Below are 26594 nucleotides of genomic sequence, written 5' to 3' on the forward strand. Positions count from 1 at the left end.
CGATCGGCTGTTTACACGTATCCGTGCTCAGACCCTTCTGCGAAGGCCTTTTGCTCCGCAAAAGGTTAGCGTTCACGCTAATAGCCGCTAGGCTACATGAGGTAAGGGTCTGATTTATCTGAGACAAGTGTTTGCTGTGATAAGCATTGATGAGTCAGCACCTCTTGTCCCTGGTAATGCCGGCCAGGCCTTGTGCCCCCTGGGCCCCTCCCCCTTTTTGCTCTTTTGCTCTTTTGGTGGCCCCTAATTACCTACTCTTGCCGCAGGGGCCGACCACGTTGGTGATGCTGTTGGATGCCCTTGACCACCCCTGGAACCCCAAGCCTCTCTGCTATCTGCTTGCCTAGCTAGCTACAGCTTTAGCCACCAATGCCCAACAACCCCTCCATCATGCCGCATTCCTGCACTCATTACCCGTACTTCCTCGACCCCACCATCGCCTCAACCCCACCATGACTGGCGAAATTGTTATGGGAAAATACTCGAGCGCTCCTCAATGGATCTGTCTTGCGTAAACATTGCAGTGATGACTGAAGACCCAAGCTGAGTAGGCATGTACCACGAGGTAGTATTTCCTATCCTCTGTTAACTCCCAGATCCAGTTCCGCCTGTAACCTGCCTTGGACAACAGATACATAACATACGTCACAGTGTCGGTCTCAAGTCGCAATCTCAATCACAATCACAAGCTCATAGTCAAGCTTCACTCAAGTTTCCCATTCCTCATTCGAAGCGGGTGCGGAAAAAACACAAAAAACCGGCCATTGATTTGTTCCTTATCAAGCAAGAGATTACCCTTATTTGGGCTATTCGGAGGTCAACATATGTAATATCCCAACCCCTCGCCACGCGGTCTTGCTCAGATTTCTCTGACTTTTGGTAGTGTCCTTCTCTGTTTCTCGCATTGGATATCGCCCGCCCTCTCCCTAGCCGAGAAGCTCTACGCAAATTCCTCGGAGATAAGAGCTCTCAGCAGAGACAGAAGAAAATGACCACCCCGCGCTGCTTCATCGTTCGACATGGCGAAACGGAATGGTCGCTCTCGGGGAAACACACGGGCACCACAGATATACCTTTGACAAAGAACGGAGAGAAGCGAGTGCGTGCCACGGGGAAGGCTCTTGTCGGGGACGATAGGTTGATTGTGCCGAAGCAATTGGTTCACATGTAAGGGGCCTCTCTCTCATACACGCTCTACCACGAACCACTGCACTCTTCCTTTGTCCTTTGTATACCAGAGAAGAATAGGTCAAGACTGACATTGAGAAAATCATCTCAAAACATAGCTATGTCTCCCCCCGCCACCGCGCCCAAAAAACCCTCGAACTCCTCAATCTGGGCTGCCACCAGCCGTACCCTTGGCAAACACCATCCAAGTCCACGACAACAAACGAAGTACCACCACCGCACGAGACCAACGCGGACGTGACGATCGACCCGCGCATCGCCGAGTGGGACTACGGCGACTACGAGGGCATTACGAGTGCTGAAATCCGCGAACTGCGCCGCAAGCAGGGCCTGGGACCCTGGGATATCTGGCGCGACGGCTGTCCCGGTGGCGAGTCGCCCCAGGACATCATGGACCGGGTCGACAGCCTGATCCGCGAGATCCGGGAGCGATATCATTCCAAGGTGATTGGGAAGCCCAAGCAGCCCGGCGTCACGGGCGACGTCCTGGTCGTTGGCCACGGCCACATCCTGCGCGCCTTCGCTGTGCGCTGGATCGGCAGACCGCTCACCGAGACGGCCATGATCATGGAGGCCGGCGGTGTCGGCACCCTGAGCTACGAACATCATAATATCCACGAGCCGGCCATACTGCTCGGCGGAGGCTTTGTGGTCGGTGACGACAAGGACGAGATCGAAAAGGACGAGAAATGTGCAAAGTCATGACCCTCACTAGTGGGAGCTTTTCGGTCCTTTAGTTTTTTCTGGCCGTTTGCGATCGATACATTCTTCAGTCTTCTGTGCAGCAACCGTCATAATACCTCGTTTTAGCCAGCGGAAGAAAAGGGAGCTGCGACATGTCATGTATCACTCTTGAATCTAGAAGGCATGGAGTCAATCCGGGCTAAAATGAACTCGAAGAGTCTATGGCTTTGTTTTTGCCCTGACAATAACAGTTCCCCTTCCCCTTCTTCATTCTCTGCCTCACCTCACGTGTCTCGTCTCTCCAGCTCACTATACCTTACCAACCACCCGACGGCGCTGCTGGATTTGGTCCTTCCATGCCCCATCCCGCGGCCCCGAAGCCTCCCTGATCCTGAACGCTGAGAGGGCTGCACGGCGGCGGAGGTTCTGTAGGCGTTGCTGGCCGCGGACCAGCGCCGCTACTGGCGCTCATGTCGAATTTCGTCTGGCCACCTCCGACGGTGCCGGCGCCCGTGAAAGCAACGGTTGGGGGAGCAGGGGCTGGTGGGCCGGTCATGCCCATGCGCGCCGCTGCTTGCGGGTTGTTGAGGACGTAGTCGAGCAAGTCGCCCGGCGGGGGTCCAGCGGGACCTCCGTTTCCTTGAGCCGAGATCTGGCCCTTTGGACTGATCGCTGAGCTGCGGCGAGAGGTTCCCTGCGCGGTGTTGAAGTTCCCTGCGTGGTGAGACGCAGTGCTGGCCTGCTTTTCTTGTTGCCCGTCCCAGCCGTTCTTGTTCCCTGCGGAGGCGCTGTACCAACCACTATTGTTGTTCCCGCTGCCACCTCCGTTCCCCCAACTCTGGTTGTTGCTGCTGTTATTGGGCTGCGATTGATTGTTTTCTTGCCAGTTCTGAGATCCACCATTATTCCCGCTCGTGTTCTGCTGGCTGTTCCCGGTTTGCCAATCGTTGTTCGAACCATTATTCCAATTGCTGTTATTATTGCTGTTGCTGTTGCCTTGACTGACATTCCCCCCATCATTTTGGTTGTTTGGAGCCGGGGATAGGCCAATCCCAAGGCCCACAACGTTCGACGCATTGCGCATGCGTGGTAAGCTGTACCTGAGAAAACCCACATCTGGAGCGTCGACGGGAACCTGCTCAAAGCTATTCACGGAAGTCGGTGTCACTTTCGGTGGAGGACTGGGTATCGTGCCCCCGAGAGCTCCTTTTGCCCTAATCACCAACTGGATCAACTCTGCCTTATCCAAGTTCTCGAGAGCATTGATGTCCTCGTTTGGACTTGGCTCGGCTGTGATCTCGACCCCGATCTCGTCCTTGAGCTGTTCTTTTGTTCGGTATTTGAAGACGAACCTAGCGTACGGCTCGTCCAGAGAGTCAAGGTAGTAAGGAACACACCTCTTCTTGTTGTACAGGTAGCCTTTCCCTGGCTGCACTTGTTTCGTAACACCAATGGACTGCGCAATGGCTTGAGGGACGTCATACCGGGGTTCTTCCTCGGCTTCTGCAGGGGGTGCATTTTGCGCACTGGCTTTTGAGGTGTAGTATGCCCCGTGAGGACCATACAGAGATCGGCTGTTCAATGGATTTCCATCTGATGCAGGCGTGTTGTTGGAGATCGAGCCATGTTGTGGATTGTTGCTTCCATTGCCTGCTTGAGTATTCCCGCCACCCCCAGTGTTTTGATTCTCGTTCGCCCACCCACCATTGTTATTGCTCTGTTGGTTCCCGGTGTTGTTTTGGGTGGGTTCATTCTGCCAGCTGCTGCCTCCAGCGTTGGTGTTCTCGTTCTCCCAACCTTGACCAGTCCCATTATTGGGTTCGTCTTCCCAGCCTTGACCGGTTCCAGTATTGGCGGAGTTGTCTCCTCCCCAATTCTGCCCAAAGTCGTCACCGTTGGGTTCGTTATTGAAGGTGTTGTTATTGTTCTCGTTTGATCCGGCGTCGCTCAAATTCTGACCAGCCTTGTTACTTACATTGTCGTCTACACCTCCATTTGCCCGCCCATCATCGTTACTCCAGTTATTATTTCCAGAAGTGGCCCAACCGTCATCATTGCTATTCTTTTTTGTATTTTGTAGAGGATCTTCCGCGGGCTTTGTCTGAACCGTGTTGGAGTTGTTGTTCTCGACAATGTTGGCGTTGTCACCTCCCTGTTGCTGAGAGCTGTCCCCATTTGATCCGGCTTGAAATCCACCCGGAGCAACTGTGCTGTCATTTTGGGTGCTTGGGACATTACTGGCATCTATTTTCTGAGACTGGAATAGTGGTGCGTTGTTCAGGGGAGGATAGATCGGCATCGCAGTTGGAAATGGTGGAACCGGCATTGTTGGTGGGCGCACCCAAATTGGAACAGGGTAGTTAATAGGCTGTGGCTGGATGGGAGGCAGATTTGTGGGCTGAATCGGTATCTTAGGGGGAAGAGGAGGAAATGGGATCACCGACGGAGTAGAACCGGGCAAATTCGCTGGAGAAGGACCAAATGTCTGCGGACCATGTGCTTGGTGATGTTCATGACTGACCCCTTGAGTGGGTGGTTGATAGTATGAATGTTGAATAGAGTGACTGGCCATAGGAGTATGTTGCTGGAAGCTGCCGTGAATCTGATTCGGATCGGGATATTGGCTGTAGATTTTTCGATCAGCATTGTACATGTAATGCCCGCCTCCAGGGGGAACAGGATAGTCCGGATGGGAGTTACGGTGTCTGTGGTATTCTGGACGACCATGACTTGGACGAGGTTGGGAGTATGCTGGCCCATCGTCTCGGGTCCAAGTATGATGAGGTTGGTGGTCGTAACCTGCGTTGTAGCTATTCAATGGCGGCCTTGCCCTATCGCCATAGTCGAAATGAACATGTCTCTCTGGTCTGATATGTGGTGGAGGCGAATTTAGTGGGTGTGCATATGCTGATGAGGGGGGCGAGTCGTGATAGTCGTACCTGGATCGCGGCGGCTCTCCGTAATGATGGGGAGCTGCACGATAATCCGGCGAATGCTGTGATCTTTCTTGAGGCCCGTAAGGACCGGTTTCACCACCAGGTCCTCGCCAATGCCATCGAGAATAGCCACCTGACGGGGCATCGCCCGAGTTCCCGGCGAAGGAAGACCATCCGTCGGCGGGTCCATCGAAAAGGCCAAAAAGCCCACCGAAAGCATCCTGTGCCTCAGTTTGGGGTGGTTCGGCATCCGCAACGATCTGCACAGCATCTGTTGTGCCCCCAGAGTCGCCTCCCGAGAGTTGTTCTTCTCTAGCATCCTCATCGTCGTTCATGATACCGCTATGTTCAGCAGAAGAGGTAGTCGAACATTGGCCATCCTCGCGATTATTGCTGGAGCATCGCATAACCAGAACCTCGATCGTTCCAAGCTCGTCAAAGTGGCCTTGATCGACGCCATCAGGGATTTGAGAGACTGGTAGAGGAGGGTCAGCTTCGACGTCGCGGACCTAGTAGAGGGACTCACCAAGATTACAATCATCGAAACGCCACTCGCGACCCATATATGTCCCATCACCCATCGGTTTCTCTTTCTGTCTTACAAGGAAGTCGATATTTGTTCTGTTATCCGGTGCGTCATCCTTTGCAGGCTGCAGGTTGACTCTGTTCCGGTTGCACTGGTAATCTCCGTCAATAAAGACAACCATTGCTAAGCCTTTGTAGATGAACTTCCGCGAAGTGAGTCGAATGTTGAAGGCTTGAGGATGGCCAGGGACGGCAATGTAGGTCTCAACGACACCATCTCCGTAGATTGTCCCATATTCAGGGAATGCGGATCCAGTATCTGCCCATTGTACATGGCAAACAAGGTCTTTCAGGGTGGGCATCGTGGTGGCACTGCGTGATTCGTCATTCGTGTGGTCAGTGAGCCACGCCTTCAGTCAGTCGGCGCTGTCTCCGCGTTCGAAGGACAACAGACCAGAGGGAAATTGTCATCTGGAGCGGTGGTGATGTGGAGGTGTCTACAACAACGTCTGCAAGGCAAGGGAAACTGGACGGGGGAGGACTCGTCTGGACAGAGTGAGGACTAGGTGAGGGTGTCAAAGGAATCTCCTCCAGCCGAGAATTTCAGGCCAGGTCGCCAGTCAGGAAGACATGAGAAAGAGATACACTTAGCATCCAGTGTGACGACGGCTCTTCATGCTCACTCTGTAAATTTCATATGAGAGAACCGTTTCTGCCGCGACCTTGGATGTCGCGATCTGCTCCCGCAGGTTTCGCGCAAATCCTTGTCCGCAGGATAAATGAACCCATGGGTGCGGTCTGCCTGGACTGTGACATTTTACATGTGGATCCCAAAGGTATAGCAACCATGAGTTGGAATCCATGCTTAGAGCAGAATAGATGCTTTGGCCCCTAATCTGAACTCGAGGCTGCAAAGTCCCGAAGTCGCTTAGTGGCGTCTGCTGTTCCGTAAATGCGGGAACGAGCCCTGAACCCGGCGCATGTCTGCGATCCAGATTTCCTGTCAATAACTTGTGTCAACACTACGCCTCTCACGATCCCCGGTTTCCTGTCTCTGTCTCCTCCTCCATATTGGGTCCTGTCAAGATGAGCGCAACAAAGGCGCAATCGCAGAAGATCTTCGAGAAACTGAAAGCCAAACCGGCCAACAAGGTACTCAGTCCCTTAGCCCTGCAAGGAGGCCACATCTACGAATCTACACTTCCACGCCTTCCGTGACCGCTGACATACGTTCGCAGATATGTTTCGACTGTGGCCAGAAAAATCCAACTTGGTCTTCTGTCCCTTTCGGCGTCTATCTATGTCTGGATTGCTCTTCCAACCATAGGAACCTGGGTGTCCACATCTCCTTTGTCAGATCGACGAATTTGGACGGTACCTGCGAGCTTGCCATCCCAACAGAAGAATTATATTGACGTGTAATAGTCTGGCAATGGAGTCAACTGCGTACTATGAAAGTTGGAGGCAATGAGTCTGCCACAAAGTTCTTCCAATCTCACGGTGGGAGTGCGGCACTGGCGAGCAAAGACGCGAAGGTCAAATACACGTCCAATGCTGCGAACAAATACAAGGAAGAACTTAAGCGTAGGGCTGAAAGAGACGCGCAAGAGTACGACACCCTTATTGGAAATTACATCTGTACGCACATGGCCTGACAGATATCAACAGATACCCCGACGAAGTCGTCATCACCGACGACCCCCTCTCCACCCCTGGCGCCGACGGTACCTCTACACCCGCAGGTGAACCAGCAGACGACTTCTTCTCATCCTGGGACAAGCCAACCATCAAGCGGCCTAGCAATCCGCCGTCGCGAAGCGGCACGCCCCCGGTAATCTCACGTACTGCCTCCCCTTTCCTATCGGCCGGAAACGGTACGAATGGCTCGCAAGCACGGCCTAAATCTCCTTCACCTTTGGCTGTCAACTCGACCGATGACCCCGTCAAAGACGCTGAAGCTGCTCTTCCCGCCCCAGCTGCAATACGTACAACTTCTTCTTCCGCAATCCGCAAAGGCCCCAGTGCTGCTGGAGGTGCAGGTGCCAAACGCGCCAATGTCCTTAGTGGGAAGAAGCCGGTACACAAACTCGGTGCAAAGAAGGTTGTGGGCGAGGAAATCGATTTTGAGGCAGCTGAAAAGGCGGCAAAAGCCGAGGCCGAAAGGATAGAGAAACTGGGCTATGATCCTGAAGCAGAGAAGGCAGAGGACCTTGCAAAGGCCAAATCCTCCGGTTTCGGTGCCTCTTCGCCTGCGACGCCCAAGGAGACCCCGACGCCTATCAACACAGCGACTAGGTCGGCGTCCAATCCCAGCCACGCGCGAAGTCCGAGTGAGCTTGAGAGGCTTGGAATGGGGGTCGGTCGTTTGGGCTTCGGGCAGGTCGGACCAAGCAAAGGAGCGGCAAGCTCAAGCGCACCAGCACCAAAGAAACTGGGATTCGGTGCTGTTGGCCCGACTAAGGCCTCTGCAGCAGACGGTAAGGACGTCCTCGAGATTCAAAGCATCCCCTATGTCACCTTCCCTCTTTTTCCGTCTACCTGCACACCTTTGTTATCTCTTGTTCTGCAACTAACAATGTCGCTTGCTCTACAGACGAGGAAGAACAATACGCCCGCAGCAAATTCGGCACCCAAAAGTCGATCTCATCCGACGAGTTCTTTGGCCGCAACAGCTACGATCCCCAGGCGCAAGCTGAGGCGAAATCGCGCCTGCAGGGCTTCGAGGGTGCCACGTCGATCAGCTCGAACGCGTATTTTGGACGTCCCGAGGACGATCCTACTGGTCTCGAAGGTGACGGTGCATACGGAGATATCGAGACGATGGCCAAGGATTTTGTTCGGAAACTGGGCCTGACGGCTGGAGACGACCTAGAGAACCTGATCAACGTGGCCGGTGAAGGTGGGAGGCGGCTGAGAGGCGCGGTGGCCCGGTATCTGAACAGTTGAGCTGGAGCCGGGACTAGGACTGGAGCTTGAGCGAACCTTTTGGATTCGGATTCGGATAAAGAAGTGTGTCACGAGAGGCGGGGGTGGAAGCCAGGCTGTGAATGACGGATAAACGTAAAGGAGAGCCGGATTGTTTGACTGCCTGCCTGCTTACTTTATTGCATGCTTGGTTTCCAATTGCAGGCGGAGCGCAGCCACAGTACGATGTAGTAGCGAAGAAATGCGATGGGGGTTAGGCAATGAAGCACGAGCGTGAGCAACGAGCGTGAGCAACGAGCATGATGAGCATTGAAGATTACCCAAGTTTTCTAGTTTACTGCTAAAAACGATTAGATCTATTAGCACGGGCCATTTCCAATCCAGGTGATTTGAGATAGAATCGGAACAAGACAATGTGTACCGAGTACCGAGTATATATATGAATGACTTTTGGGGTGTATGTGCGTGGGTTTATGAGTTCTCATGTGTACCGTACGAGGTACATATGAAATCTCTGTAGCTATTTAGGTATACTGTAACTTAGGTCGACGGCAAAGTTATCGTCCAACTTGTGCAAAATACCTATGTAATATGTACTCGCTCGCTCGTACTGGAAGGAATCAACCAATCGACCAGTTGAACCACCAATACTCATCCAAGTACTTTAGGAAGTAGGTACGTGCCTGATGAGTAGGTAGCCAACTGACCGAGTAACCGAGCCCCCAATCGTCCATTCATCGACCAGTGAATCAACCACTCATTCAGTCATTGAATCAGTCAGCTAGTGAGGCAGTCAATTGGTGCATGTATCAATTCATCAGTCAACTAATCAATATCAATCACTATCAATCCCACTAAACTTCTTTCCCTTCCTATCTCATCTCATCTCATCGCAACGCATCGCTACGCAGGCTTGGTCGAAAGAGAGCAAGCCAGCCAGCCAGCCAGCCCAGCCATGGTCCTCCTCTATCCGTCCTCTATCTGTCTCCATCCATCTAGACAGTCTAGACCTCCCCCTTAACGTCACCATGCCACTCACACCACTCTACTCTGCAGAGCATCTCTACTCCCAGCAACCCTTCCAGCGTACCGGCCCAGCCATAAAACCAAAAGCATGTATCCGGCCTCAAAAAGTCAATTCAAGAATCTTCAAAACAAGGCACAATCAAAGAGAAAAGAGACTAATCATAGAAAACCCCATTCATTAAAGGATATTTCCTAGGGTACCATTCGAGTCTCGGTGCTTTTTCCGTTAGGGGAGGATTGAGTGTATCGAGTGTAAAGTAATATTCATGCCAATCAATCTCGGAGTAGTAAGTCATCAAAGTCGTGATGAAAGGAGCGGCTGAGTCTTCCAAGAGAACTCAAATGATGCTTTAAAAGAAAGGGGCACCGCCCTCATTGCGTCTTGTCCATTCACATGACGACGCTCTTGCGTTTCTCAGCGCTACTGAGAACCATCAATGGCGTGTTGCGTCTGGCCGGCTCAATCTCGACAATAGATCCTCCAACAGAGTTGCCTTCATCGCTACTCAAGCTCTTAGCACTGATCGCTCCAACGCTGTCAACAGAAGACCGTTCACGAGACTTCTCCTTGATCTCAGACCCAATAACCCCGCTAGCAGCAGCCCGGAGACTACCCAGGCTCGGCTTGCTCGAGAGGCTACTGCTCCCAGCAAGAACAGAGTCATCGGACGACACTGAGAAGTTGAACTCGTTCTCGCTACCAGGTGTTCCTGCCCCGGAGCCGGGTTGACGACCACCATCACTGCGGCGCTCACGCCCTGCACGAACCAAGTCGTGAACAGCTCTACGGCGTTGTCGAGTAGCGAAATTCTTGCTCCCCTCGTGCTTGGAGGTTGGCTTCTCCTCGAGCTCTTGCAGAAGGGGCGGCCCCTTGGGCTGTCTGACAGGATGCTCTCCGGCTCTTCCGTGGCCCGGCCCAAAAGTGGCCGTCATTGGAGTCTGCGGAAACCCGGCTGGTCTAGCGGCCGAGCCTTTGGTCCAGTCGCCAGCAGTCTTGATGTTGGCAGAAGACATGTTCTTCCGGTGACCCCGTCGAAAAGCGTTCGCCGACGGAGGCGGGAGAGGCTCAACCTCTTGCGGCGGAGATGGGGTGGACTTAGGGGGGGTCTTTGAACGAGCCTAAGTCAGAGGGAAAGACGGCTCAGGATACTGGCGCTGGTAGGCTGGCGTAACAGGAGGGGGCGAAACAGAATTGTTCTGACGGACGGGAGAAACCTCTTTCTGCTGGCGCTGTTGCTGCTGCTGCTGATAGGAATTGTCGACCAGATAACTTGACTGCCCGGTCATCGGATTGTAGACAGTAAAGACACCAGGACTACCAGGGACTGGGTGAACCACGGGTTGCAGGCCTTGCTGGAATTGTTGATTGTACAGACCCATGGGAGAGCTGATGGGAGACTGAAACTGCGGCTGGCCCAGGTTGTTCACAAAGCCCGTGTTCAGGTTGAGTCCAGAAAGTTGATGGGCCGCAGCAGTGACATTCAACAGCTGCTGTTGAAGAGCCCGTTGCTGTTGCGCAAGATAATTATTCGTGGCTACCAGTTCATCGTACAGATTCTGATCCATATTCTCCGCTCCGTCAACGAAGTCAAGAGATGGAGGAGCAAGCACATGCTCAGGACGCGAGTAAGGTTGCAGCAAGTTGCTCTGCAAATTGTTCCTGCCTCCCGGAAAGTACGTGCCAGTAGCCGTCTGCGGTACCTGGTTGGCGTACCCCGCAGAGGCGTACCTGCTACCTTCCAGACCTATGCCATGGGTAGCAGGAGGTACCGTTGCAGATTTGGGAGCTGTACGTAGACCAGCCAGAAGGTGGCCCCGACTAGTGCGGGGCGTGGAAACGGTATTCGCCTGTTGAGTTTCGTCGATGGTCGAGATCTTGGAGGGAGGTGCAACGCTGAGACGCTTGATATGGGATCCTTTCCCTCGAGAAGCAAAACCAGGGCCGGAAACGCCAATAGAATTGTTGAAGGGAGACTGGTAAGTCATTTGAGCAACACCGCCAGCGTCGATGCTCATTGTACTCTAGATGAAATATACAAAGGATGTTATACTGTAAGTTTGACGAGACTGAAACTGTGGGTGGACGGGACAAGCCGCAGTGTCCGGTGCCGGATTTCAAAAAGATCGGGAAGAAAATAAGTCCGTGCACTGCGGACGCGAGAACTGAATGTGACCAAGGAGTGTGATTTCCCTTTTGTCTGGTGAATTAAGAAAATTAGGACAAGTCGTGACTAGGTAGAGACGATTTCGTGATGCAGTATGTTCCAAAGGTCGGTAGTACTAGAAAAAGGCGGACAGCGTGACCGGGAAGGAAATGCCTGCCTGTTCCTGTCAGTACGCAGACTCGATCAAGGAGGACGACTAAACTAACCAAATGTTCAGCCAGCTGTTGGCAGAACCCTTTTGAAACCGGGGGTGCAGGTACTAATGTACTGATACTGCGAGTTCAAGGGCCAGATGAGGGATTGTACAAAGCTGTCTTGAATCTTTTGGGAAGACCAGATAAGGGAGATTTAGAACAATGAAGGTGGTTCGGCAATCAGATCGAGGTTTAATAGAGTAGGATATTGCGCGGCAATGATCGAGCGATTGAAAAGCTTGTTGTGTACGTGTATGGACGATTATCAGGTATGTTGCAAGTCACTCTCCACGACTGAGGGAGTTCGAAAGGGCAGTATGGTATATCGGTTAGAGAGAGGGGACAGGATCGAGCGGGTCGGATTTTGGGGACCTGGATGTTGGCGCGTGATGGCGAGGAGGGTTTGAAGAAAGCGATTAGAGCGAAAACGGTCGAGGTTGAAAGGAAAGGCGAGCGATGCGAGACCGAGAGTACTAGGTTGCCACAGTCGATGCCGGAGTCGACAGGGAAGCTGAAGGGAACGGAGGGTAATAAGGTCAGGAAGAGTGAAGAGTGACAGCAAAGGACGGTGAGGAGGGAAAAAGAAGTTCGAGGAAAAACGATGATAGAGGATGTGGATGGATGGGAAAAAGACCCAAGCCTGGAGAAAGACGCAGGGAGGAAGGGGAGCGGGTTTTGGGAAAAGACCAGCAAAGGGAGAGGAGAGGGAGGAGAAGCCGAGCGAAGGGGAAAAAAAGGGCTGTCAGACCAAAGCTCACTTGAGGGAGATCCGCCTTCGATGTCTACGGGAATCTCATGTCAGACGGCGGCCTCTTTTTCCAGGCCATCTGACGTCCCCACTTACTGTCCATCAGGGGATCCGGGCCAGCCAACGGGAACCCGCGGCGAACGGTCAAGGGGGGTTTGTTGGATCCCAGGCGATTGGCGTACGGGGGTTTGTTCGGGTGCCACCAGTGATGTTGGGCTTGGCGGGATATTGGGAACAGGCGCCACCTAGGCCACTCAGGGTTCCAGAGCGCTTGACGCTTGTTGCTTTCTGGTTAAAAGGGGTCACCAGGACTGCTTAGTCTGCGTCCTTCACCTGTGCTGTCACCACCACCCTAGCCGGAGCGAACGAAGAAGCTCTTCTCACCCAAACACCCTCTGCCCTTCACACTCAAACACACACACCCTCTCTCTCTCTGCCCAACAGGCATCATTGTCCATTCTTTTTTTTTCCCTCAAGAGTGGGCGTATTCAAGCATCCCAAACCCAATAGTCCAATCACGCGAGCAAGACGTGTGTGTTAGAAGCTGCTATTAATACGCCCGCCCCTACTGGCGTTCCCAAGTTCATTTGCTGATCTGCTTACCATTGAGTGCCACTAGTGCGTAGCTAGTCCCGAATCCCACGAGGGTTTATAGGCTGAGGCGCTCCCCAAACCACTGTTTCATCCTCCTCCCGAATTGGTCGGCTCGAGTTTCGGGGTGGAGATGCGGGTGGGTTGAACCGCTTCCCAACGCGTATACGGGGGCCCTGTAAGGGACAAACAAGGGGAGCAAACTTGAAAAAAAGAGAAGACAGTAGTAAAAGCCACACCCACGCTGCTGGGTCAGCACTCGTATTGACCTTCAACCGCGCGCAAAGCGTCAATAATGACACACGATCTAGATTGAAAGGAACGATTGGGACTTTTGTGAGCTCATCTACATACGTACCTACAAGTACTTGCACATAGCTGAGTCGGCTATCTCGCCCACACCCATTTTTGACCTCGATCGCGCCTCCGTCTCAAATTTGCCTCGTGGCACGCGAAGCCTAAGCGGAGATTGCTTGTTTATCAAAACCTCCATACCTACAGGTCGTAGCGAGTCCACCTACCAGAGCTGGACGACCGAAAACTGTATCTCCGTCATACTCGTCCTCTACTCGCATGGGACGCGCTACCTCTTCAACAGCTCTTGCCACATGGTATATACCTCCATGCTGCTTCAAAGTAAATATTTGAGGTCCCGTGTTCCGCTTCGGCTATAAGTGAACAAAAAGATTGACAGGAGATGAGGTCTTTTAATTTTGGGCTGCTACAAGTACTTGTACATTTGTACATGAGGATGTCACCGCCGCATTTGTATCGAACTCTTGCCCAAAACCATCTGTCGATTCCAATATTGTACAAAGTCGAGCCTCGCTTTTGAAATGATGATGTACAATACCTTTTTGTCTTTCCGTGGTCTTGTAACTAAAAAATGGACTCGGCCACACACAGCTTTTCTGTCATGTAACACACATTATGTCTCTCCTCCAGCTGTCTAGAAAACTCATTTTTCTGCCCTCCCCGCAGTATTGTCCGTAGCATCGTGCGCCGCCTTGGGCACGATATCTGCTTCGGGATTGTACGTCTCTTCTGTCGCGGCGGAAGATGACAGCTTCGGTTCTTTTGTCACTCCTGATTTTTGTCCCTCTGTGATGTTCTCCCGCTCGAGTGACATGGTTGAAGAGTGAGAAGGGTCGTCACTCACTTTGACCTTGCCCTCTGGCACAGGGGGTTGTTGGCTTTGGAGGTGTTGTAGCTCAGACTGTGACTGCGGCTGCGGTTGCTCATGCGATTCCAATCCCGATTCCACTTTCTTCGTCGTTCGTGCGGGCCTAGGCGCTGGATCAGGCTCCTCGAGCAACCTGCGCTGCTGTGCCCCGGAGGATCCCTCGTGTTGCTTTTTCCTCTCGGCGATCTCGTTGACCAACTCCTGCTTCTCCGCCTCGAGGCTAGCATCCAGCTCTTCATCGTCCTCCAGTTCGCCCTTGTAGATTTCCGGGTATCTCTGGAAACATTGCTGCATATTCTGGAATTTGTCTATGCAGTCCATCCCCTTGGGTTCCTCCTTTGAAAAAACGAAACACGAAAAGGCCTCGCGGAACTCGGGTCCGCAGGGCCCATGCGCCATGCCGCCCAGACACGGGCAGTCCCAGTTGATCTCGCCCGTCTCGGGGTTAAAAGCTCCTTCGCCGGCCGCCTCTTCTTCTAGACCTTCGGCGGTGCCAGGTGTAAATGGCCCGTCGTCGGTAACGACAGTCGTGGACGCATTTTCGGACGATATCGAGTCGATAGCGGAGTGGAGGGCGGCGGCGTTCCCGTCGGTTTCTGGGGTGTGCCGGGACGTGAGAGCTTCCAGGGTCGAATGGTCCCTTCGGTCATCTTCAACGGCATCCAGGTTTGGGTTTAATAGATCTGTAAGGTGCACGCGCCAATCACACAATCAGTATCTCGGACGCTTCCATGTAGAAAAGTTGCAATCTACGGAACGAACGGACGCCTCTCCCCTCGGACAACTATCGAAGCAGTAGTTGACTTACTATGTTGCGGCTGCTCCGCGAAGACCGGGCTCGTGTTATAATAGTAAATGCCCGCAATGGCAATCCCCCATCTCAACGCCGTGCTCTTCCAACTCCGTCGCGCTTTCGCGGGTGATGTACTGGCGAATCGTACTCCATACGTACTTCTGGGCACGGGAGCGAAGGTAACGGAGGATGAGCGAGCTATGGAGCGAAGCGTTGACCGGGCTACCGCGGGTCGAAACATGGCTTTTAAGAGGAGGAGGATGGAGGGGGTTAGGGAGGGAGGGAGTTTATTCTCGTCTTCGGTCTTGCTTCAGAGATACAATAGAGAGTGGACCATGTCAAAAGCCGGAAAGAGAAAAAGAGAGCAGCAACCTTGGGAAATAGAAAACGACAGGACTTGTAAACCAGTTGTGGTTTTGAAAACGGAAAGAAAATGCGGCCCTTTTTTATGATAATTTATGTAGTGATGCAATGGGGCTCCGAATTAATAATAATACTTTTTGGAGCTCAAAGATTTCATTTCCCATGAGAAATTGCGGTTCGGTAACTCGGGGTTCCTCCGTATACGAAGCGAAAAGGTAAGAGATAGTAGGGCGGAGCAAACACGCAACAGACGCTGCGAGGCTCTCCCCTGATATACGCACGTGATCGTCGCTGAGATGTTCGAGTGGATGAGAATAGACAGAACATTGAGAGCTTCAGGAAGCTTTGTACGATTTATTTCAATTTCTCTTGATGTAAATAGTGCCATGAAACCTACCCCCCAAACTCCGAGCGCCGTGTCTGACCCCTCATCTGAAAATCTTGACGGGTCGACCCTTGTATAGATAGATAGCAATGGTATTCACACCTTAAGTCCGTGAACGTTTGCACGATACTCCTTTTCCGCCCTCAATCGCAGGTTGTCTTGAAGATGGAGTGACCAAGGGTCGAGCAGGAACTGTACTTCCGGCTCCTTTTCTGCATTGAAGACACGTACTAGGAAATACACATCTGTTGGAATGCTGGTATCCATCGAATCGGGGATGGTATATGTGCGAGCCTGTTGCAAATGTTAGACTCGAATGTTGATGCTCTCAACCACTCACCATCTTCCACTGGGCATTACTGTAGGAGAACTCAGAGGCCAAGTCACCCTGGGTAGTTTTTACGTCAAGATGATACACAGGTGGACGCTTGATCCATCTCCTGGCCTCTGGATAACACTCTGCGACATAGCGACTGAACGTTCCACTGGTGTCAGCTAACGTGAAGCTGGCATATATCTTGGACTTTCCATCACTGTTTTGTTCCCGGATGAAAGCTTTGTGTCCATTTCTTGTCCTCAGACTGCTCGTCCAGTGAACGTCTGGTTTGTAGGCGTCGTTAAGCATCCGTCGGAGTTCTTCCGACACCTGCAACACTCGTCAGCATCGACGCCCCGTTGTTAGTAAGACAGGTTCAGGCATAGCCATCACACCTTCTTCTGACCAAGAAACTCTAGATTGTCATCAGCTTCTCGACGCAGATTATCAGAGAACCCGGAGCTCCGCCGCAGCAATCTCGCGGGGACAGCTGCAAAAAGTCTCATCCTACTGCCACCCAGCGTAGAACCGGAAAATGTCGATGAGGCGCGCGATGTGATGGATTTGGTATCACCCTCATCATCCTCGTAGTCTTCCAGATATAACTCGCTGGTGCTGAGGCCCCCGGATCCGCCGTCTATCAACAAAGTATCGATATCGCTGAGGCCATTGCCTGAGTAGGCGCCCCCAGGGCCAGTATCGATTGTAAAGATATTGGCAAAGGTGAACATACGCACCAGTTCTCCATTGAGCAAGCTCTTTCGACCATTTTTGTGTGTTGCACTACTTGTACCTGCGCCCCAACCCTGAGATCTTCGCGGGTCGAAGTCGTCAATATCTTCAAACTCCGCTGTGTCATCATCATCAAGGTTGAGTGCTGGAACACCATGCTCTTGGAAGCATATCTGTATATTCTGAATGTCGTCTTGCAAAGCAACAGTGAGGAGAAATAAGCCTTTATCTTCGATACCGCAGAAGCTAGCGACCGCTTCGATCAGATCCCTGGGAACCCTGGTCGATTCGAAATACCCATTTTTCATGTAGATTTCGAGACGGTTATGCTCAGTGGACAGGACAACGTTACCATCCTTAGAACGGCCCGATCTGCTTTCCGAGACAACCTTCACGGACCACTTTTGAATGACCCGTGTGGTAGAGAATGCTTGTAGTGATTTGAGCTTAGCCACCTTGTCCCTCTTGTCGTGTTCTTTTTTCGGGATGAGTCTGAGAACAATCTTTAGTAACCAGAGTCTTTCACGATCCATGGGTGATGCAGCCAACTCCTCGTTGGACGGCAGAGCAGTACTTACCTGGCTATGAACTCGGCTCTGGACCGCAGATCATCCTGCCGAACCGGATCGGGTCGCAACAGTCCAACAGTCTCTGCAATGCTCGTGACCGCTCGTGTCAGTCGTCGTTTGTCCCCACCCAGTTTGCGAATCAGGAGTGGGATTTTGAGTATATCCTCGACTTGGAAAGCGAGCAAGGGCACGATTCCATAGAAACTCTCCAGCAAATGTGATCTGTCAGCAATGAACCACACGTCCGGCCTGTTGGCGCATCCAAGCATATCCCACTGGTCCTCGTTGCTTGACTTATAGACTGGCCATATGCAATGTGTCTGAAGTGAGTCGATAGATGTCGTCGCCTCGTCCTTCTCTAGATGCTTCTCAATTTCAAGAAACAGGGCTTTGATGTAAGAGAGAGGGTCGCCGACAGTGAGCAACTTGGTCTCACGTACCAGGTCCGCAATGCCAGCGTCGGGAAGCAGGAAGAAATCACGGAACAGCCGCTGGCAAGATGGGTATACGTTCTTCAGAGCAACAAATCGTCGAAGGCATTCGGGGCCACTCCACAAGCAATCTTGCACCTTCACCCAACGGGGTTCTCCTCCAACTCTTTTATTCGGAATGCAGACAAGCGGCTTCTGGTCGAACGATTGCCTCACAACGTCAGGCAGTTCTGAGCATCGGGCTTGGATTTGTTCAAGCAGTAGAGCAGCACGGTCGATGACGGCTGCATCTTTGTCACCACTCAATGTTTCGAGGCATCGGAGATAGAAACAAACGTCACCCTCGACACCAAGGCCCAGGATCTTGAGTCTCTGCCAACGTGGGTCGAGAGGATCATCGACATCAACGAATGGCACCTGACCGTTGGCTTGCTGAACAAGTTCTGAGATGGGTAGGAAGACCTCCCGCAGAGGTTTCTTCCCACCTCCCAGGCACTGCACTTGTGCTTCTTGCAGCGATTTTCTGACTCGTTCTCGATATACTTGTCTTTCCTTTCTTGAATCATCTCGGGGACCGCCCGCGTCGTCTTCGAGCCACCGCGCATAGTAACCCCAGTTGTCTCTCAAGAGGACCAGAAAATCCTTAGACTTCAGATCCTGCATGATCAAGGCAAAGTGGCGAGATAGTCCAAAGGAGTGTGGCGATTGTCCGTCAGCCTGTGTGAGACGTGGCAGAATGGAGATTTTGGCAGCGTTCTCCAACCACTCCAGCCAGCTCGTTTGATCGTCCTTTACAGCGTCCAAATAGTGTGGATGTATAAATCCGATATCGTTCCGACCTGCGAAGTACTGGCTCGCAGCAAACGGAGCCGCCCACGGCAGATATGCGCTTTCCGCACGGCAGCGGCCAGACCCATCCGTTGTGGCAAACCAAAGATATCTGACTTCATAGTCATGCACCCTGGCGCGGTAGAGGAACACTGCTTGAGATAACAGATGCTCAAGGGACATATTTTTTGCGTTGAATGAAGGCTGGGTATGCACATGAAGGATAAAATCGGCGATGGCATCTTGACCAAAGACCTTGAGTCCGAGCTGAAGATATAGTGATCGAGCTGTGGAGTTGTTGGCAGCATCTTCGCGGACCAGTCGAAATGCGAGACCCTCAGGCGCCATGCAATTTTCGGCTTCTTGAGGAAGGAAGATGGACTTTTCCTCGGCGGACACCCATCGTCCGTCGTTGAGAGGAATGATCGCTAGCTTACGAAGCTGCTCGTGATGTTCAGTATCGAAAGAGAGCTTCAACAGGATTTCGGCGAGTTGTGTATGCCAATCAACGGTTTTGGTCGTCTGAAACAATTCTGTGTTTTGTTTGATGTACACATCTAGATGTTTCAAAAATATGGCTGCGGTCATCTTTGTAACGCCCAGTGCTTCCAGGTTATCGTGAAGGGATTCGTCATAGTGTTGGCACAGATATATCCGATCGTTCCTCGGGGATGAAGTCATTGGAACCCCTCGTCTGTCGCAAAAGTCCACAGGGACATATGTTAAGGCGGACGGCATCATCAATTCTTGGGCTCTGGACTTCAAGACTGGCTGTCGCGAGAGTGCTTGACAGATTTCCCGCCTGGCTGGTTCGAAGAAGTGATATTGGGTCATTTTGAAAGGAATGAACCTGGGCCAGATATAACACAACTGGCCGTGACTGTAGGCTCTGGTGACAGCAACAAATGCCTTGGCAAACTGACTCCGAAGAGCCTTGTTCCAAGCGGAGTCTGACAAGACATCCTCGCGACTGGCCGAAAGGAGAAAGTCTCCCTGAAGGAGGAACTAAAGAGGATTTCGTGAGATTGCAACTCCATTCACAGAAATATTCACATACCGTAAAGCCGTAGTCTCGTATCGGCAGGAATGCATACACCTTTTGAGATATCAATGTCTGGTCTGTAATGTCCGGGAAGGCAAGTAGGATCTGAGACTGGTGTGCACCAGGACGTTTGGGTTCAACTGGTAGGTTCTGAGCGATGTGTGAGCTGATAAGGTACTTGGTGACTTCCCCATCCCGAGTCAATTCAATTGCTGTTTCGCCGTGGCTCGTGCCCACGCTTTTGCCGAATGTGGTCTGCCAGCCTGGGTTGCCGTCTTGAATCGTGATTGTTACTCTTTTCAAGCGACGGAGAAACATCAGCATGCGAGGGTCAAACTCTTTCAAGTCCGAGACCAGCTGACTCTCGTCGTACTCTGGAGATAACTGCAAGATCATGGATGTCATGGAAGGCGTGGCTGGCTCTGGGAAAGATTCCCATATGGGCGCAATCATGCCTAAGACCTGTCTCTTGTCGAATTTAAAGCTGTAGCTGTTGGACGAGATCCAGACAACATCGGCAGCTTTAAAGACCGACTTGAAACCAATCCCTTTCTCTCCGACGTAGGCGGTAGCGCGGTTGGCGCCAGCTTTGGTACTGCTGCCCACTCTGCAGATGGCCTCAACATTCTTCTCACTGAAGCCTTTCTCATTACAGTCGATCCTCAGACGTCGATTCTGGTATGTTAGGGAGATACTAGGTTCAGCCACGTCATACTCGTTGTCATCGGCATTCTGTATGAGCTCGAGGAGGAAATGGGTGGACTTCTGGTACAATTCATCTGCGAGACTGGGGTATGGTTAGACATAACTCAAGGTACAAGCACAGCAAGGCAATGGACTATTCACGTGTGAAGAGCATTCTGGAGGTTCTCGACATTTCGGCTCGTTGCACTGGTGTCGTCCAGTCCGGCTTCTTTCCTTATGGTGTGAATATGGTGTCGAGCCTTTTGCACAGCCTGATCTTGGTTCAGCTGTACCATTGTGGGAAGTCGCCTGAAAGTGTAGAGGTGTGCAGGTTGACGACAACTTGACGGAGAGAACGGCCTTTTGTAGCAACCGACGGACCCAAGCAAATCACACCCCACGAAGTGTGTTGACTCGGGCAAAGCAAGGCAGAATGCGAGTTAGCCATACCATGCCATACCTTAGTCTAGCCAAGACAACGGAAAGGCTGAGCAAGGCAACCCATTTTCATCAGTATCGGACAAACCATGTCGCTTCAACCCGATGCATCTTCATCGGTCGTCCAAGGACTAGCCGGTGGAGGACAACATGTATTCTTTAGGGCGCGTGGCTGCCTGGAGGCTACCGATTCCCCGTGCCAGCGAACCTCGAGTGGGACTGCATATGCCTCCACCCTGAGGCTTGTAGCGGGTACTCCAGACTGGTAGCGCACACATCTCCCTCGGGAGCTGCATCCCAAGGCGAGTATACGCGAGATGACACGAAGCCAATCAGCGTAGGTGTTTCGTCTTGACCGATTTGTTGAAAGAAGGAAGTTACAAAGGTTTCGAAGTCGAACATCTCGGCAACATCGGACTGTACGGCACGTGATGACGGAATCGTAATTATGTTTCTCCGAGGTTTCTCGCCAAGCATTGGATCAAATCGAGCGTATCTTCTGCCTCGTTGACAAAAGATGATGATGCAGGACATAAGATCGAGATACACCCATTGTATCCACGGAACGTGCGGCAGAGGAGCCACCAGGCAAGAATGGTGACGGAGTGGCATCCTTGCGGTCTCTTGAACAATTCCCCTACACATTCCTATGCGGTTATCATCCTCAACCAGCCCATCAACAAGCACGCCCTGAGCGCCGTTATCGGGGCAGCCTCGTTGCTCGTATGTGCCGACGGCGGCGCCAACAGGCTGTATAATTACGACAAGGCCGCGCAGAATGGCATGTCTAGGCTGAAGCGCCGTGTTCCAGATGCCGTCATAGGGGATCTGGACTCCCTGACTGAGTCGGTCGGAGAGCATTATCGCTCTCTCGGATCCCAAGTTATCAAGGACCCTGATCAGCACTCTACAGACTTCACAAAGTGCCTTAGATGGATTCGCGACTGGGCGATATCAAAGCATGAACGCGGCGCATCCGGTCATGGCGAAGCGTCACAGCCTATCATGGATGTCGTGGTACTGGGGGGACTCGGAGGTCGAGTAGATCAAGGGTTTTCACAAGTCCACCACCTTTTTATGGCCGAGAACCACCCAGCACTCCTGAGGGGCCGCATATATCTATTGTCGGAACAGAGTTTGTCATTTGTTCTAGCTGATGGCCGCAATCTCATCCACCTCGAACCGGGTTATTTTGCAGAGAATGTGGGAATCCTGCCTGTCCTCGGCCGCACATTCCTCACTACCAAGGGCCTTGAGTGGGACGTTGAACAATGGCCCACCGAGTTTGGTGGCCAAGTGAGTACCAGTAACCACATACGATCCTCTAAAATCGACATTGCCTTCGAGGGTCCCAGACCGTTGTTCACTCTGGAACTGGACCAACGTCTGGCGGCTACCTGTGAATGAGTCTTCCATCGTCGATAGGAACTGGCGCTCTTGTAACATGCCTGTCGCAGACGGGAATCGACCCTTTGTCGCCGATGGAGGCTTTCTTCAGACTGCCTAGTGACCAAAACCCGAAGGTGGCTGTCGGGTTCATGCTCGGATGCTGTTTGCATGGCAAGCTCGCCTGTCCGCCTCTGCTTCAAAACTGCAGGTTTCTTGGACTCTTTGTAGTCTGACGAATCGGACGCAAGCTCGAAACCACCTGCCACGAGGTGGCTCTGATGCAACCAGCGCTGGAATGAGTGGCGCGATTGCTTCGCGGAGTACCCAGGCCAGGGACGGCTGCTGAGTGACGATGCAAGGGGTAAAGGCTCATGTCCTGTGAGGCCAAGGTGGCCAATCAGCCTGGCTTCTTTGTGCGAAAGGGGGAGTGCTTGTGCGTTGATGGAAAGCTGCCAGCTGCCTCTTTCCCACACGTTACCTGGGTAGGACGTGATTTCTTGGTGCCGTACCAGTCAACATCGCTTAAGTTGAGTCTTCTTGCTCGTGGCGCGTGGCGCCCCGACCTCTCAGCACGACTGAGGGAAGGATTGTAGTGATCGGGTCCTAATTTGAGTCCTTTAGTATTGGGGTTCTTTTCCACGGGAGGTTGAATAATAGGGCCACAAGAAAATCCATTGGGAATACCATCGTGTTGATCATCTTCGCGCAGATCATAATTGAGGACCAGGTTCTTGATGCGTTGTTGTTCCTCCCTTTCGGCAGCTTGCTGCGATTTCATGGAAACGGCGAAGCTCGAGTCCGACGGTAGCTTAATTGTCTTTGTCTAAAATATTGTTAGCAACAGCGATCATCCAGATCCCGACCATACCACTAGTCAAAAGAGGGTCAATGGGGGTTACTTGCTTGTTGTCGATTTCCCCTCTTTGTCATCAAGGAGAATGCCATTGTATTCGATTCCGCTTTTGGAGCAGGACTCGGTTCGTCCTCATTCGGCTCGATTGGCGCTCGCTGGATCTTGCGGATGGGTAAAGGTACGTCGAAATGAGTCTTGCGCTCGAACTTCCGCGAGTCCAAGCTTTCGGCCATCATCTTTTCGAATGCGCGGTCAAACTCGGCCTCGACTTCTGGGTCCAAATGTTCCTCTTGACGCAAGACAACAATCTGTTCTTCTTCATCGGAGTCAATGTCTTCTTTCTCTTCACCTGTGTCCTCTTCTGCTGCTGCTGCTGCTGCCGCCGCCGCCTTCTCCAAGTCAGAGGTTGATCTCAGCTCAGACCGGTACAGTGCTTACCTCGCCTTCTTCATCTGATGATCGCGCGATTTCAGCGTCAAGTTCAACATCACCTTCACCAAGTCCATCTTCGGAAGCAGTGTCTTCAATGTCTTCTGGTTGCTCCACACTTTTTTCGGCCCCTTGCTGCCTGTAGTTCGCGCTTACAGCTTCAGCAAATAGTTTGGCCGCCTCGCCGAGCTCAGTGACTAGCTTCCAGTTCGGGCGGACAAGGGAGTAAGTGTCCTGCACTAGGAACTCAATTTCCATGGGCAGGGGATCCTTTGTGGCCATGTAGTACTGAAAGAAAGTCAAAAAGAAATCGAGCTTTTTGCGGGAGCTACCTCTGTCAAAACAGATGCCACAAGTGTCGAGGAGAGTGCATATCAGTCGGATCCGGAAGAACTCATCGGGGGGATCAAAGGGTGTGAAGTTCCCAGGCTGAGGTGTTCCACCTTCATGGCCAAATGTCACGATCCGATACAACGTGTCGAACACCACGGTGGAGTCGATCATCTTGTAATTGTAGAGTTCGCCCAGGTATTTGACTTCAGCCACTCTTCGCTGATTGAACTTGAAATCGTTCTGCTCCAGACCCAGAGTAATTTGTTCCAAGACATTGTCTATAATGCCAACGGTAAAGTCTTGATGATATCGAAAAAGAGCCTGCAGAAGAACAGCCAAGAGATGGATGTTGCTGAACTTGACTTTTCCCGGCTTGCTGAAAATCTTCTCTAACATCTGGACAACCTCCTTCTCTTCCCAATGGAGTTTTCGAATGGTCTTGAGCACCTTCATGTAGTTTCGCTTCGTCATGTCCACATATACCAGTTGTCGAACAAAGAGTTCCGTTGGCGTACGCTCTTTTTGTTGGATGGCAGCGCGCTGAGGAGGGTCGACATAGTACAACGCGTTTTCGATAAGCATACGCTCTTGGGTCCCCATGTGCTGTGCAGATTTCTTGCGGTTCAACGTCTCAAGGAAAGACGACATTCGAGGAGATGTCTCGGGGTTGCGCAGGAGATATCGACCGCAGTTTTCGAGCAAATGGGCAATGATCTCAATGTTCATCCTCGAAAAGTCATCCAAACTGACTTTGAAACAGTGGAAAATGACGTGCTCTGGGACGATGCCAAACTTGGTGAGTTCCGCCAAATATCGGATGTTCGCCATGCGAATTTGCCCCAAAAAATCTTTTGATTTTCGTCTCTGAAGGCTTCGAAATTCGTCATCAAGATGCGAGATTAGACCCTGCACGACATCAGGCATATACTGCCCAAGAGTGGCAGCAAGTCGTGCATACAAAGGTAGTAGATCTAGTCGACCTTTGGGGACTTCCTGGATGGTCTTGACGAGACGATTTCGGGAAGCTTTGGAGTTGAGGAAGCAGAAGTCCAAAGCAACCTGGTCGACCATATCCTTGGTTTGCAGTTCTGGCAGGCGCAAAAGAATGGCATCGACTTGAGCCCCAACAGTCTTGTTCGTGATGGCGGTAGACTGCTCTTCGTTCTCTTGTGGCTTATTCGTCCCGCCTTCACCGGATGTGGCGGCAGCTTCACCACGTTCATCTGTTTCTGGCTTCTTTTTTGAATCCTCCAAAAGAATGCCTGGCACTCGACCCTTGAGGTCAACCAAGTTCTCGTAGAAACGGCGTTCTTCTTCGTCTTCCCAGATGCCAGCGCCCTCTCCTTGACCTTTGAGGTAGTCGCCTGTCTTGATCATCCCCACGCTCCCTGAAGTAGTAGTCTCGGCGCTGTCTTTCTCTTCGAGATCTGGCATTTCTTGTCCGAGGACATCACAAAGGACTTGGGCATTTGCAACTAATTTCTCTTGGGCTTTGACCTGCTTCTCGAAATTTGCTTGTCTGTCTTCGAAAATTTCGCCGCTTTTGACATAAGCCTCTGCATTTCGGCGGCTTTGATTGTTCAGAGATCTCTGGTCTCGAATGACGTGGGATTTTACTGTAGTCAAATATCGTTCTAGGACGTTAATGAATCTCTGCCGGATGGGTTGAGGGATAATGGGCGCGTCTTCCTCAGAGGGGGCAGAGGAGCCTTCGCCATCTTTGGCTTGCTCGACAATCTGACCGTCTGCGTCAACTGTTTTTCGGCCTTCCTCCGACGGTGGTTTGAGTCCCAGAACATCCCAGGCAAAATTCTTCACAAAAAGAACAGCAAGACTGAGGTTAACATGCTCGGGATCATGGCCTAACAAATCCTTCAGAACTTCCAGGGGAAACGGATCCTGCTCGACATTCGTGTCGGATCGAACACCATTTGTGCCCACCTTCGGTTTGGATTCGGGTTGTGAAGGCGCATCTTTGCCCCGGGTTGTAGCTTCATCTGGTCGATCCGCATCATCCAGGCTTCGAAGAATGCCACATAGCCAGAATTCGGTGACGACACGAAGGAGAACTCGGTGTCGAACTAGACGCTCTTTCTCTTCCCGTTCGCGGACTTCCTGGCTCCACAATTTCACCTGAGCCTTGTCAGGAGTTGTCAAGCCCTTGCCCAGAAGCCATGCCAGCTGCTTGGTGAATTCGTGGGGTCCAAATCTCTGGTGTAGTGCGCTGACAACCTCGACACCCGCGGCAATCTCACTCGCAGTCTTCAGTCTACCCAATCCTTCGGCTGTGGCAGCTATGATCTCGGAGAGGTATTTTTGTAGGGATAACGTGCGGATCTCGGACAGAAAGGTGTCTTGTGCAGCAGACGACAACCCAGTTCGGAGCCGTTTAATAAACGCCGTGTTTTTCTTCAGAGACGAATCGAGCGAGTTTGCTGTTTCGTAGACATCTGCGATAGCACGGCAATTAGTGTCGGCGCCATTCCGTCGAGAGATGGATGCTGACCTTTTGCGCCTGCCCAGACGCGTAAATTTAAGTCACGTAGTTCTCCTGCGTTTGACTTATTAGTTTACCATCTCCCAAATCAACGACAGAGTGAGCATACTCTTGCGCTTGCGGTCCATGACGGCCCGCGGTTTTGTGAAGAGGATCCTGACGCTCGCATGACGACAGGATGAGATGCAGAGGAGCTGCAGGAATCCTGCCCTGGAGATCGAACGGTAGATGTCACTACGCGTTCGTCGCTGTCGGATTGCGCACCAGGCGGGTAGTGAATGAATGACCGATTCACTTTCCAGGGATATCCAGTTGGAGGGGCAATAATATTATGTTTTCACCCAAGC

General features: G+C 52.1%; 9 protein-coding genes across 9 annotated transcripts; 3 read left to right on the top strand and 6 right to left on the bottom strand.

The window, feature by feature from the left end:
• Positions 1-988: 988 nt before the first annotated feature.
• Positions 989-1893, top strand: AYO21_09851 (hypothetical protein; the record flags this gene model as incomplete). The annotated part of the gene is made up of 2 exons (XM_022659780.1): positions 989-1167; positions 1287-1893. 2 exons carry the CDS (start codon positions 989-991, stop codon positions 1891-1893), a joined length of 786 nt encoding a protein of 261 aa, XP_022507876.1.
• Positions 1894-2188: 295 nt separating this feature from the next.
• On the bottom strand, positions 2189-5695 carry AYO21_09852 (hypothetical protein; the record flags this gene model as incomplete). The annotated part of the gene is made up of 2 exons (XM_022659781.1): positions 2189-5283; positions 5335-5695. 2 exons carry the CDS (start codon positions 5693-5695, stop codon positions 2189-2191), a joined length of 3456 nt encoding a protein of 1151 aa, XP_022507877.1.
• A 724-nt stretch (positions 5696-6419) lies between these two features.
• Positions 6420-8279, top strand: AYO21_09853 (hypothetical protein; the record flags this gene model as incomplete). The annotated part of the gene is made up of 5 exons (XM_022659782.1): positions 6420-6547; positions 6661-6707; positions 6759-6942; positions 7002-7810; positions 7927-8279. 5 exons carry the CDS (start codon positions 6420-6422, stop codon positions 8277-8279), a joined length of 1521 nt encoding a protein of 506 aa, XP_022507878.1.
• A 1395-nt stretch (positions 8280-9674) lies between these two features.
• AYO21_09854 (hypothetical protein) lies at positions 9675-10298 on the bottom strand (the record flags this gene model as incomplete). Its single annotated transcript, XM_022659783.1, has 1 exon — positions 9675-10298. The coding sequence occupies one exon, from the start codon at positions 10296-10298 to the stop codon at positions 9675-9677; it is 624 nt and encodes a 207-aa protein (XP_022507879.1).
• A 105-nt stretch (positions 10299-10403) lies between these two features.
• AYO21_09855 (developmental regulator) lies at positions 10404-11300 on the bottom strand (the record flags this gene model as incomplete). Its single annotated transcript, XM_022659784.1, has 1 exon — positions 10404-11300. One exon carries the CDS (start codon positions 11298-11300, stop codon positions 10404-10406), a length of 897 nt encoding a protein of 298 aa, XP_022507880.1.
• A 2640-nt stretch (positions 11301-13940) lies between these two features.
• On the bottom strand, positions 13941-15199 carry AYO21_09856 (hypothetical protein; the record flags this gene model as incomplete). The annotated part of the gene is made up of 2 exons (XM_022659785.1): positions 13941-14848; positions 14974-15199. The coding sequence occupies 2 exons, from the start codon at positions 15197-15199 to the stop codon at positions 13941-13943; spliced, it is 1134 nt and encodes a 377-aa protein (XP_022507881.1).
• Positions 15200-15802: 603 nt separating this feature from the next.
• AYO21_09857 (hypothetical protein) lies at positions 15803-20604 on the bottom strand (the record flags this gene model as incomplete). Its single annotated transcript, XM_022659786.1, has 6 exons — positions 15803-16000; positions 16047-16352; positions 16418-17246; positions 17333-19587; positions 19640-20411; positions 20471-20604. The coding sequence occupies 6 exons, from the start codon at positions 20602-20604 to the stop codon at positions 15803-15805; spliced, it is 4494 nt and encodes a 1497-aa protein (XP_022507882.1).
• Positions 20605-21340: 736 nt separating this feature from the next.
• On the top strand, positions 21341-22153 carry AYO21_09858 (hypothetical protein; the record flags this gene model as incomplete). Its single annotated transcript, XM_022659787.1, has 1 exon — positions 21341-22153. The coding sequence occupies one exon, from the start codon at positions 21341-21343 to the stop codon at positions 22151-22153; it is 813 nt and encodes a 270-aa protein (XP_022507883.1).
• Positions 22154-22532: 379 nt separating this feature from the next.
• Positions 22533-26375, bottom strand: AYO21_09859 (hypothetical protein; the record flags this gene model as incomplete). Its single annotated transcript, XM_022659788.1, has 5 exons — positions 22533-22958; positions 23171-23377; positions 23427-26200; positions 26257-26301; positions 26357-26375. 5 exons carry the CDS (start codon positions 26373-26375, stop codon positions 22533-22535), a joined length of 3471 nt encoding a protein of 1156 aa, XP_022507884.1.
• Positions 26376-26594: the final 219 nt, after the last annotated feature.

This window comes from Fonsecaea monophora (genome assembly GCF_001642475.1).
Source record: "Fonsecaea monophora strain CBS 269.37 chromosome Unknown Scaff104, whole genome shotgun sequence".
Classification (NCBI taxonomy): Eukaryota; Fungi; Ascomycota; class Eurotiomycetes; order Chaetothyriales; family Herpotrichiellaceae; genus Fonsecaea; species Fonsecaea monophora.